General features: G+C 28.6%; 1 protein-coding gene across 1 annotated transcript in view; it reads left to right on the top strand.

Moving 5' to 3' along the window:
• Nucleotides 1-13,163, top strand: part of LOC6047004 (vinculin) — a 34,071-nt gene that overhangs the window by 6,952 nt on the left and 13,956 nt on the right. The window contains exon 2 of the mRNA XM_038261965.1: nucleotides 8,584-8,773. Coding sequence (XP_038117893.1) covers nucleotides 8,717-8,773 — 57 coding nt within the window. The 5' untranslated portion in view covers nucleotides 8,584-8,716. The remainder of the gene's footprint in view (nucleotides 1-8,583; nucleotides 8,774-13,163) is intronic.

Here is a 13,163-nt window from a genome sequence, read left to right as displayed (position 1 = left end):
GACGGCATCGATCGACTTCCTGCCAGATTGTTGGCATTCCGCGGTTTGAGCTCCCCAGCTGAAATCGAGCTCGGAGATCGTTACAATTAGCTACCTTTCTTCCGATGATCTTGACTGCGATCTTGACCGCGACGAGGACATCCCGCGCAAAAATAAAGAAACAAAACACTCAAATATCATCGCCCCGGATTTTAAATCGTCCGTCATTACCATCTCATTTTCAAACGCGATGAAAGCGCCATCTGTCCACCTCCCGCGACTGTACAAGCGGACTTGCGTTGAGAAGGTCCCGATCGAAGCCACCTACGCACCGATGACGCCACCATTTATTATCACCTCGCGAGCGCGCAGCTCGCAACTTCCTCGCCGGAACCTTAGAACGGCCGTTGGAGATCCAACGTGTTGCCAGCCAACAATTGGCTTGTTTGTATTCTTGACACTGAACTTACGCCTCCGCCCCCGCCCCCGGCAACGGAGTAGGCCGAGGCGAAACCGTTGAGATTTTGTGTTTTTATTCATCGAGAGTTTGTCTATTCTTGGCTAGTTTTGCTGTTTTGTTTTGTTGATGGGAAGATTGTTCGATTCGTGCGAATGAACTTGAATAACCTATCTGCCTACCTGACAGTCTGTTTTCAGGCATCAAATGTATCAAAAATTTCTTCCAATAGATACAGATTTTCGAATATTTACGGACCATATGGGTGAACCAATGACACAAAATTTCTTATTTGGTTATCGGGAAGGCTCCTACAAAGTTTGGGCCAAATACGAATAACAGAAATGAAAGAAATCGGACGATTTCGTAGAGAATTGATCTATAGCAAACCTACAAAAAACTATGAGAAAAAATTGAAACTTTTTTTTTATTTATACAGATTTGAGTAGGTACATTCTTCAAGGTTTTAAAACGTATTTAAAATGTCGAATTTAGATAAGTTGAAATAGCTGTTCATGATTTTTTCAGAAGTAAAATACATATCAAAACATGTTGATCATATTGATTCCAGTGTAAAAAAACGTATATTTTCTTATCTTTCGAATAAAAAGGATTATCAACATTTTAAATTATAAATTCATAAAATTCATTTCTAGAATTTTTTGACTCGTTTAAAAATATTTTGATTTTTTTTTTTGCAAAATTATGTACACAGCAAAAAAACATTATATTTTTTCCTAAACTAATGATTGCAAAACAACTGGACTTATGTAAAATGCATTTTTAAACACTTGTTTTTATTCAAATGTTGAAAGTGTGGCTTGTAATTAATTTTTTTAAGTTATTTTAGCTATTTAAATATTTAAGAATAATTAATAAAAACGTCAAATTCTTCTTTCCATATTTATCTACCATCTATCTTCTGTTCTTATTTTACTCAACTGATTCAAACTTATTTACTGATTCTTCTGTTTACTATCCACAATTCGGTTTTGATTTTTTATTAACTCTTGATTCTCTTAACTCTCAACTATATTTGACTAACTAATACTGCTGTAACAAACTATCAGTTTTCCCTTAATTTAGAAGCAATGTCAATTCTGTTTATCATTTGCCTTTTCTTTATATATCTATTTGAATAATTTCGTCTGCCCTATAAGTTGTCCGTAATACAATCTAAGCTAACCTCTATTTATTACTTATTATTTATTTCTACATCTACTACATAAATCACTATCTTTCTTTTACTATTGATTCTTTACATAGTATATTTCTTTCACTGCCCATTGTTTTGAATCTTCACCTTTTTCTTAAGCAAGTGAGGTTCGAGCCCTTACTCAATTTATGGAATGATCAAAGGATTAACACAAATATTACTATTGTACTTTTGGTAAACTTTTATAACATGCTTAGGACCAAAATATTGTAACAAAACACCGCGACAAAAGAAATAGCAACAGATAAACACGACTCAACACTAGGAAAGATTTCAGGAGAAAAACAACACTCAGTAAAATAACAACTAGTTTTTGAATTCAAACTAAAAATAAAACAGTTTTTGCTTTAATGAAAGTTGATAGGCACACTATAGATGGTTAGGCTCTTATACTTGCATCAAACCCTACGCAATGTACCACCCCCGGCCGAGTTAAAATGCGTAACCGGAAAAGAAGGTGTGCATGCCTGGCACGAACACTCAAAGCGTGTTCTAAGCGTGCTGCTCGTACTGACTCAGAGCAAGGGTGAGATGTAGGTGTAAGGGCAGTGCGTGTTCGTCGGGAACCTGGTGCATAAGATCGGTCAAGGCCCGTTCTTACACTGAAAATTGCGAATTGCGAATTGAGATTCAGCATGATAAATTACTTCGGTTGAAAAGAATTTTCATTGCAAAAAATGATTTACTAGTTTTATATTTAAACCTCTTACGTCCTTGGTAGCTCTAGTGCTCTAGATTTTTTCAACTACAGTACTTGTTCGGTAACTGGGCTGAGAATGTTGCCCATTCACCGTATGCTGCTCGATAACTGGGTTGAACGAAAAATTACGAGGGGGCCACCGATGTGATTTTTTACTGATGAAATTCAAAAATTAAAGTTGCTAAAATTTATTTACAGTGCTTACATTTAATATTTCTTTAATAGTGACTTGAAACTGAATAAAAGTTTGAAAAATGTTTTTTTTATTTATTGAACATGAATTTGGCATCCACTAACCCCTCGGTCATTTTGGTTTGTTTTGGTTTTTTGACATTTGTCTGCTTTTATCGAGCGCCCAGTTCAAAAGTAGTCCAGTCATCGAACAAGTACTCTGCCGTTCTACGCATAATTGTCCCATGTTCAAAAAAGGGCAACTGAGAAAAACGCGATTGAAATTTTTCGATCGATTTCTGTGTTTCTACGCATAATTGTCCCGTGGGTCCCTAGTCGCCCTATATGTCCCTAATCACCCTGGGTAACATTTGATCACCCTTATTTGTAATCCTCTTGCTATACAACAGGTAAACAAGATTCAATGTTTCGTAAAAGTAATGATTTCGTGATAGAAAATGCATGGTGGGACAATTATGCGTAGAAGTGTAACGATGGGACAAACAGACTTGGTGTTGTTTTTTCAGTTCTTCTGAACAAAGTACTAGATTATATGTGTTTTTCTGAAAGTATACGCAAAACTAAACTTAAAAATGATAAAAAGTCAGAATCGTCCAAAAATGACATGGGACAATTATGCGTAGAACGGCAGTACTGTTTAAACAATTTTCTCGAATACTTTTAAACAAATTATCATAATTCTTCTTGCACAACCCTCTTTCAATTTACAGAGGCATTTAATGATACCAATTCATTTTTTATCCAATTTGGTCATGGTAAACAAAAGCGTAAACAAATATCAATTTTTATCTTGGAAGAGGTACCTTATTTTCAAATGAAAGCAAGAATTTTTATGAAAAAAGCTTAACAAAATTAAAATAGTTTATTTTCATTTTATAATATCGTATTTTTTGTTGCTCAACAAATAAACAAGATCTATTCGTAATTGTAAAGTTTAAAAAAAAAAATACAAAAAGTTAAGAAAATTTATACTTCCGCTTAAATTTCGGGAATTCACGGGAAATTTAGAATTTTTTTCCCGGGACGGGAAATTGGACGCTCTAGTCTGAGGGTATCCTTGATTCAGGGGCGCCGACTAGTCCAAAATGTTGGGGGGGCACGGTTGTTTTCCGAAATCGATAGGTAAGAGTGGCGATTAGATGTTAATGTTTCTTGTATATCACGAATTTTGATAATTTTATTACGATGTGATACGATCTTTTTTCATCCGGAATTATTTTTTTTTAGAAAATAATAATTTATTAAAACGTGATTGAGAATGTTAATAAGGGGGATTTTTTTTTTATATGTTTGCAAGGCGAATTCCTTCTCATAGGCAATACAAATACAATACAAATACTCTAAAAATAAAAATAAAAGTAAAAAGCCAAAATTTAGATCTTCAGAAATAAAAAAAAATACACATTTAAAAAAAAAACATCCATTTTTCAAATCTGCAATTTAGAAAAAAAAAACACAAAATTAAATATTCCAACATAAAAAAATAATAGTATAAAAATTCTAGGGTTAAATAAACTCACGGCTTGAAAATGTTAAGAAATCAAAAGCAGGAAATCAGAAATTTAAACAATCAGTAATTTAGAAATAACAATAAAATTCAATGTTTAAATAAATCGAAAATTTAAAAATAATGCTTTTGACAACAAATAAGAATTTAAGAATTTAAGAATTTAAGAATTTAAGAATTTAAGAATTTAAGAATTTAAGAATTTAAGAATTTAAGAATTTAAGAATTTAAGAATTTAAGAATTTAAGAATTTAAGAATTTAAGAATTTAAGAATTTAAGAATTTAAGAATTTAAGAATTTAAGAATTTAAGAATTTAAGAATTTAAGAATTTAAGAATTTAAGAATTTAAGAATTTAAGAATTTAAGAATTTAAGAATTTAAGAATTTAAGAATTTAAGAATTTAAGAATTTAAGAATTTAAGAATTTAAGAATTTAAGAATTTAAGAATTTAAGAATTTAAGAATTTAAGAATTTAAGAATTTAAGAATTTAAGAATTTAAGAATTTAAGAATTTAAGAATTTAAGAATTTAAGAATTTAAGAATTTAAGAATTTAAGAATTTAAGAATTTAAGAATTTAAGAATTTAAGAATTTAAGAATTTAAGAATTTAAGAATTTAAGAATTTAAGAATTTAAGAATTTAAGAATTTAAGAATTTAAGAATTTAAGAATTTAAGAATTTAAGAATTTAAGAATTTAAGAATTTAAGAATTTAAGAATTTAAGAATTTAAGAATTTAAGAATTTAAGAATTTAAGAATTTAAGAATTTAAGAATTTAAGAATTTAAGAATTTAAGAATTTAAGAATTTAAGAATTTAAGAATTTAAGAATTTAAGAATTTAAGAATTTAAGAATTTAAGAATTTAAGAATTTAAGAATTTAAGAATTTAAGAATTTAAGAATTTAAGAATTTAAGAATTTAAGAATTTAAGAATTTAAGAATTTAAGAATTTAAGAATTTAAGAATTTAAGAATTTAAGAATTTAAGAATTTAAGAATTTAAGAATTTAAGAATTTAAGAATTTAAGAATTTAAGAATTTAAGAATTTAAGAATTTAAGAATTTAAGAATTTAAGAATTTAAGAATTTAAGAATTTAAGAATTTAAGAATTTAAGAATTTAAGAATTTAAGAATTTAAGAATTTAAGAATTTAAGAATTTAAGAATTTAAGAATTTAAGAATTTAAGAATTTAAGAATTTAAGAATTTAAGAATTTAAGAATTTAAGAATTTAAGAATTTAAGAATTTAAGAATTTAAGAATTTAAGAATTTAAGAATTTAAGAATTTAAGAATTTAAGAATTTAAGAATTTAAGAATTTAAGAATTTAAGAATTTAAGAATTTAAGAATTTAAGAATTTAAGAATTTAAGAATTTAAGAATTTAAGAATTTAAGAATTTAAGAATTTAAGAATTTAAGAATTTAAGAATTTAAGAATTTAAGAATTTAAGAATTTAAGAATTTAAGAATTTAAGAATTTAAGAATTTAAGAATTTAAGAATTTAAGAATTTAAGAATTTAAGAATTTAGAATTTTAGAATTTTAGAATTTTAGAATTTTAGAATTTTAGAATTTTAGAATTTTAGAATTTTAGAATTTTAGAATTTTAGAATTTTAGAATTTTAGAATTTTAGAATTTTAGAATTTTAGAATTTTAGAATTTTAGAATTTTAGAATTTTAGAATTTTAGAATTTTAGAATTTAGAATTTAGAATTTAAGAATTTAAGAATTTAAGAATTTAAGAATTTAAGAATTTAAGAATTTAAGAATTTAAGAATTTAAGAATTTAAGAATTTAAGAATTTAAGAATTTAAGAATTTAAGAATTTAAGAATTTAAGAATTTAAGAATTTAAGAATTTAAGAATTTAAGAATTTAAGAATTTAAGAATTTAAGAATTTAAGAATTTAAGAATTTAAGAATTTAAGAATTTAAGAATTTAAGAATTTAAGAATTTAAGAATTTAAGAATTTAAGAATTTAAGAATTTAAGAATTTAAGAATTTAAGAATTTAAGAATTTAAGAATTTAAGAATTTAAGAATTTAAGAATTTAAGAATTTAAGAATTTAAGAATTTAAGAATTTAAGAATTTAAGAATTTAAGAATTTAAGAATTTAAGAATTTAAGAATTTAAGAATTTAAGAATTTAAGAATTTAAGAATTTAAGAATTTAAGAATTTAAGAATTTAAGAATTTAAGAATTTAAGAATTTAAGAATTTAAGAATTTAAGAATTTAAGAATTTAAGAATTTAAGAATTTAAGAATTTAAGAATTTAAGAATTTAAGAATTTAAGAATTTAAGAATTTAAGAATTTAAGAATTTAAGAATTTAAGAATTTAAGAATTTAAGAATTTAAGAATTTAAGAATTTAAGAATTTAAGAATTTAAGAATTTAAGAATTTAAGAATTTAAGAATTTAAGAATTTAAGAATTTAAGAATTTAAGAATTTAAGAATTTAAGAATTTAAGAATTTAAGAATTTAAGAATTTAAGAATTTAAGAATTTAAGAATTTAAGAATTTAAGAATTTAAGAATTTAAGAATTTAAGAATTTAAGAATTTAAGAATTTAAGAATTTAAGAATTTAAGAATTTAAGAATTTAAGAATTTAAGAATTTAAGAATTTAAGAATTTAAGAATTTAAGAATTTAAGAATTTAAGAATTTAAGAATTTAAGAATTTAAGAATTTAAGAATTTAAGAATTTAAGAATTTAAGAATTTAAGAATTTAAGAATTTAAGAATTTAAGAATTTAAGAATTTAAGAATTTAAGAATTTAAGAATTTAAGAATTTAAGAATTTAAGAATTTAAGAATTTAAGAATTTAAGAATTTAAGAATTTAAGAATTTAAGAATTTAAGAATTTAAGAATTTAAGAATTTAAGAATTTAAGAATTTAAGAATTTAAGAATTTAAGAATTTAAGAATTTAAGAATTTAAGAATTTAAGAATTTAAGAATTTAAGAATTTAAGAATTTAAGAATTTAAGAATTTAAGAATTTAAGAATTTAAGAATTTAAGAATTTAAGAATTTAAGAATTTAAGAATTTAAGAATTTAAGAATTTAAGAATTTAAGAATTTAAGAATTTAAGAATTTAAGAATTTAAGAATTTAAGAATTTAAGAATTTAAGAATTTAAGAATTTAAGAATTTAAGAATTTAAGAATTTAAGAATTTAAGAATTTAAGAATTTAAGAATTTAAGAATTTAAGAATTTAAGAATTTAAGAATTTAAGAATTTAAGAATTTAAGAATTTAAGAATTTAAGAATTTAAGAATTTTAGAATTTTAGAATTTTAGAATTTTAGAATTTTAGAATTTTAGAATTTTAGAATTTTAGAATTTTAGAATTTTAGAATTTTAGAATTTTAGAATTTTAGAATTTTAGAATTTTAGAATTTTAGAATTCTAGAATTTTAGAATTTTAGAATTTTAGAATTTAAGAATTTAAGAATTTAAGAATTTAAGAATTTAAGAATTTAAGAATTTAAGAATTTAAGAATTTTAGAATGTTGCGTTTGAAAACTTGATGATTGTTTTCGCAAGAGTTTGCGTAAGTTTGATTGTAGATGAAGTGCTATGGGAAAAGTACATTGGTTTTGTTTTTGGAACAACATGCACAGATAGAAATCTTATGAGCAAATCCGTAAAATCTATGTTGACAATGTTCCATTTAAGTTTTAGATATTATTTTCAATTATTTCCTTTTTTATATATTTGATATAAGAATATTTTTCTTCCAAAATTTCTGGGGGGGCACAATGTATGGGCTGCCCCCCCAGCCAAATTTTAGGGGGGGCAAAAAGTACCGTGCCCCCCCAGAGTCGGCGCCCCTGCTTGATGTCGATTTTTTTGATTGTCACCCTAAGGATCACTCAAATAAAGCCAAATATTCAAATGATGATATCTCGCGATCTATATCAAACAATTTTTAATGTCAAAAAATGCAATATTTTGCTCGAAATACATATTTTTTTTAATTTGCGTAATTTACATAACCGACCGGTTACGGTTTTTTGGATTTTTTATGTGAAATCTCTAAAGCACACCATGCTTAGTGATTCATAAAATAACTTGTACAAATAAGATTATCGAATTTAGACCTAAACTGTTACAAGAATTTGATACGCTCAATTCGATGAGTAACGCTACCCGAGACACTTGACCACTGTCCGCCTGACTGGTGATGGTGTTGCGAGCGAGATTAAAAGTTCAGCTTCTGTCCGGGGAAGTTGGCCAACATGCTGCTGGCTGCGGCTTTCGCAAATCATCATTCAAGAAGCGACTTATGAGTCAGACGATGCTGCTGGCAGTGTTTCATTTGAAATTCGCCAGCCAGCGTTTAATATCAATTTGTTGGACCAAAACCAAGAACGAATGAGTTACCGTTTGCGCGTGGTATAATTTTTATTGTTTTTTTTTTCTGGGTTGCTTTCGTTTCTTCAGCTGTTGCTACAAAAACTGAGTTAAAAAATTCAAAGCAATTTGTATTAATTTAATTATTATGGCCCTCTTTTTTTCAGACAAACCGCGACGTGATCCTGGATCCAACTGGGAGAGATCGACGACAACGAAGAACGAAAATTTGCTGCCGCTGAGGAGAGACAACAAAAACATTCAACCTGAACCAGAAGTACAAATAACGCAACCAGCAAGATGCCTGTGTTTCACACGAAAACGATCGAGAGTATTTTGGAGCCGGTTGCACAACAGGTAACTTTAAAAGTGATAGTTTGCAGAGAACGTCACAGGAAAGTTCTATTTGGATAGTTAGTAAGTCGACGTCGTCGTTTCCTCCCCGAAAGGGGGTGGGCGGACAACGGACGCCGGCCGAGGTCACCCAAGTCAGAGCAGTCCGGTTCGTCCGGCCCATTCGTCTTCTGGTTTGCTTCTGCGGCACGTAGAAAACTCATCATGCGGAAAAAAGGAAAAAAAAAACAGCGCTGTTTTGTGTAGGGCGTGAAAAACAGTGAAAATTGGGGTTTAAAATTAGAAAAACCCCCGTAATCCGGTGGGGGCGCACACAAGCGAACGAACCTTCCGAACACATGCGGAATGGAGACTTACCTTGCTTTGGGGAGGAGAGAGAGAAGGTTGGTTGTGTTTGTGAACGTGTGTGTGAGTAGGCCAAATCGGTAATGTAATCGGTTACGGAGAGAGCGCGAATCGAACGGAATAAACGGATTTACATCATCTCCGGCTGTGCGTGCTGTGAACCTTAATTGGAAGCACCTGAACTGTTCTAATTCGGAAGGGCCAACCCGTTTTTTAAAATTCCTTATTTAAATTGATTTAATACCAGTAGTTTTTTCTAAACGATTGGAGAATAATTTAGGTATGTTGATTTATTATTATTTTTTTACATTTTGATAATATTTTCTTTGAAGATATTTCACCAAAAACAATTGTAAAGCATTAAAAAAAACCTTATCAGAATTTACACTTTTTTGCACTTTTTAATTTTTTTATTTATGTTTGAAATCACATTATCATGGAAAATCTGTAATATTCTGAACGATTTGGTTTCCACCCTATTGAACATATAGTGAAAATTTTAAATTTTAGCCTAACATTTCATAAACAAAATTTTATAACATTTTTATTTTTAAAATGTTTTTACTCGCAGAACGTAAAAAATTCTGTTTCTATAGTTAGTAATTAGCGAGTACAATTTATTTTTTTCTTTAAAGTTAAACGTGATTTTCAAAAAGGCGACACTGCTAATATTTGTGACCCTAACTGGAACAAAGCAAAAGTTGTCTGTTCAGGGAATTCAGAAATTATTCAATTTTGGAATAAAATGCAAATACTTATTTTTGTTTCCACACCATCTACACCATTCCTCTATAATTGCGCTTTTTGGGAACGATTTCTTTGTTTTAAAGAATCTTAAAATATTTACAACAGAGGGACTAAAACTATAGTTTAAAGGTTTATTAAAAAACTTATTTAAGTTTTTATAAATGATTTTCATTTTATAATTTGGGATTGGCTTTTGAGAAATACTCCCCAAAAAGAGCATTCATTTGTTTTTGTATTTATTTAACTAACTGGCCTCTATGTTCGGCCCCCCTCCCAATTCAAATCAAAAATAACTATTTCATATTTAAGAGTTTTCTTGGAAATTGGTTGATTTTACTGGAAAAAAAATGTTGACTTTGAAACCTTGTGAGTATTTCCAATGTCAGGCAATTTTGCATTGTTTAGTTTGTTAATGTAAATCTTCATGCAATTTCGGCAGTCATAAAAAGGATAATTTTTTTTTTGAGAATCGTTATCTTGAGAAAGAATTTTCAAGTCGATTTGTCGTTGGTAGCTACAAAGTCGTTGGAGCGATAAAAAGAAGTAGAAAAAAACAGATAGAATCTTTGAAAAATCTTATCTTTTCTCTTTCACACAAAAAAAATTGACAAAAAAATAGAATCGTTGAAAATGAATTTCACTAAACAGGTATTAGACTATGACAAACAAACCAATAAACTCGCACTTTTTCGTGTTTGACAGTTTGACAAACTCGCAAATTTGTTTGCAGTAAACTGTCAAAAATTGCGAGTTTATTTGTTTGTTTGCGATAATCTAATACCGGCTTAAGTGTCACCTAATTAGCCTATAATTTTCAACTGACGATATCTCCTTAACCGATCATCAATGTGAAAAAAATATTTTTTGCGATTTTCGGAGCTTTTGGGGTAGGTTTAACTAATTTGGCTCTTTTCAGGATTGTTTTGTGCCTTAATTTAAGGTTAACAAAGTATACTATTGAAAATTTATAATTATTTTAACCATTTTATTGTCATAAGCATTTAAGATAAAAAAAATCGATGCTTTCTGGACTTGCTGAATGTATTTTGGAGACATCGCAGTACCTATTTTCGACCCACACTCTGATTGGTTGAAATTTTGACAACTCGAATAGCGGCGTGCGGTGGCAACACGCACACTTAAGCAAACTCGGTTTGATAAACCAAAGGGCCTATCCACGATTATAAATCAGTAAATATTGATTTCAGAAATTAAATGATAATAATAAAACAATTTATTTTAGAAATTTTATAATTTTGTTTAAATGAAAAAAAAAAACAGGAAAATTATACATTTTATTTATCATTTCAATAGTTAATCTTGGTTTTCAAATTTTGATTCCAGAGAGAAATTTTTTGGAAATTTTGTCAGCCTCACAAATTTTTTTTAGTAGTGGTGCTTTATTTTCTTGCAATATTTTTAAAAAGCAAAATAACGAAGAATTTTCGAAAAAAATACATCCATGGTTTTGAAAACTAAGCATGGAACTTTATTTTTCATATTGACCTTAATCATTTCCTCAAACTTTGCCCAAGAAACCAATTGGATCAGAAACACCATTCTGAAGATACCGATTTTTGAATATTTTGATAGCATTTTTTGCATGGACAGCTCCCGAAATTGTATGATGGTTTGTATGCCCGAACTTATGATGCAAAATTGCCCCTTTGAACATTGAGAAATAACTCACAATGTCTAGTTTAAAATCAAAAATTCAAATAATATTTTTGGCAAATTCTCAGAGAATTGCCTCATGCAAAAGTCGCATTTGAAAATCTTATCAAATAAAATCAAATATAAATTATCAAAATAATAGTTTAAGCCAACCACCAATAAATCCACGATATCGACCTGGCTCACGTCAATGCATAGAAACTATCAAAAAATAAATAACAACAACAGCATCTGAGCAACACAAAAAAAAAGAGAAGAAAAAAAAGTTTGGACGTCGCGACGCCACCGCCGTCACCATGAATCATGCTTTTATTTTCGTCGGCGTCTGCAAAAAGCGTGCCCGGCAGAAACATCGGCCGATGTGACGTTAATGGCGTTTAAAGGTGCACACCAACGACTTTCGAGATTTTTTTTGATCTTCTTGTTTATGAGAATAATTGAACTTTGTTAATCAACTGATATTTTCCTTGAAATTTTGTTTTTTTTTTCCATTTTATTATTACTATTTTTATTACTACTATTTTTTGTAAATGTTTTTTAAATAACGAATTTTTGCCCCGCTTGGCCACTTGGCAGATTCCCAGCTCAACTCCCATCGCCATTTGTCACGCACTTGGTACCGACACGACGTCGGTGGCGGTTAGTGGCCACTTTGAACTGATTTGTTTGCGGCAAAAACGCAAGAAAAAATACGTTTTGGGAAAATAAAATAAAAACATCAAAACAACGGCAAGGTGTAACCGTCAAAGCGTGGAAAATGTGACCTCAGACGGGTTAAAAATAAAAATAAAAACATTTTCAGTTTGTTTCCTCTTTTTATGATTGTGAACCAAGAAAGTCGTGGGATGAATTGTTGAAATTGGTCACATATTAACCTAGGAAAATATCTGTTTCGACGTTTTTTTTACTGAACTTTGTGTTACTATGCTTTTAATTAAGTGTTATTTGTTAAAAAAAATGTAGACAAATACCATAAGTTTGTAGAGCAGGTCATAAATTAAAAAATGCCAGCAGTAAATCTCAAACCAATCAACAGCAGTAGCTAGTGCTAATACACTCTTCACCAAATTTCAACCCACTCAAGCTGAGCTGCCCTTTTGGCTACTTAACTCTGTCCTACTGGGCGGTCACAGCCAAGGACGTGAATCATTTTGCTTGGGTTTGCGCTCGACTATTTGTTTGTTTGTTTGCTTGTGTTTGTTTACGTTCACAGCAGACACATTTTTTTTCTTTCATGTTTCGTGTTGAACTCGCGTTGAACTTAACTGTTAAAAAGTCGAGGAAACTTGGCTGGTAGGTGCTTAACAAATGGTTTTGTTTATTGTTTTGAGTTTGCGCACACGTGTCTTAAGTGGAACTACTCTCCACAACACAATAATGGTTGCACGGCTGAGGGCTGCGTGGGTCTCACCTTGATTTGGTGCGTACTTTGGGGGAATAATTGGTTTCTAAAATTCTAAAATTGTATAAAATTTTCTCTTCTCTTAAATTCTCTAAAATTCAATTAAATTCTCTTAAATTCTTTTAAATTCTCTTAAATTCTTTTAAATTCTCCAAAGTTCTCCAAAATTCTCTAAAATTTTCTGAAATTCTCTAAAACTCTCTAGAATTCTCTAGAATTAACAAA

Source organism: Culex quinquefasciatus, chromosome 3, assembly GCF_015732765.1.
Source record: "Culex quinquefasciatus strain JHB chromosome 3, VPISU_Cqui_1.0_pri_paternal, whole genome shotgun sequence".
Classification (NCBI taxonomy): Eukaryota; Metazoa; Arthropoda; class Insecta; order Diptera; family Culicidae; genus Culex; species Culex quinquefasciatus.
This window is presented reverse-complemented; position numbering and strand designations above follow the sequence as displayed.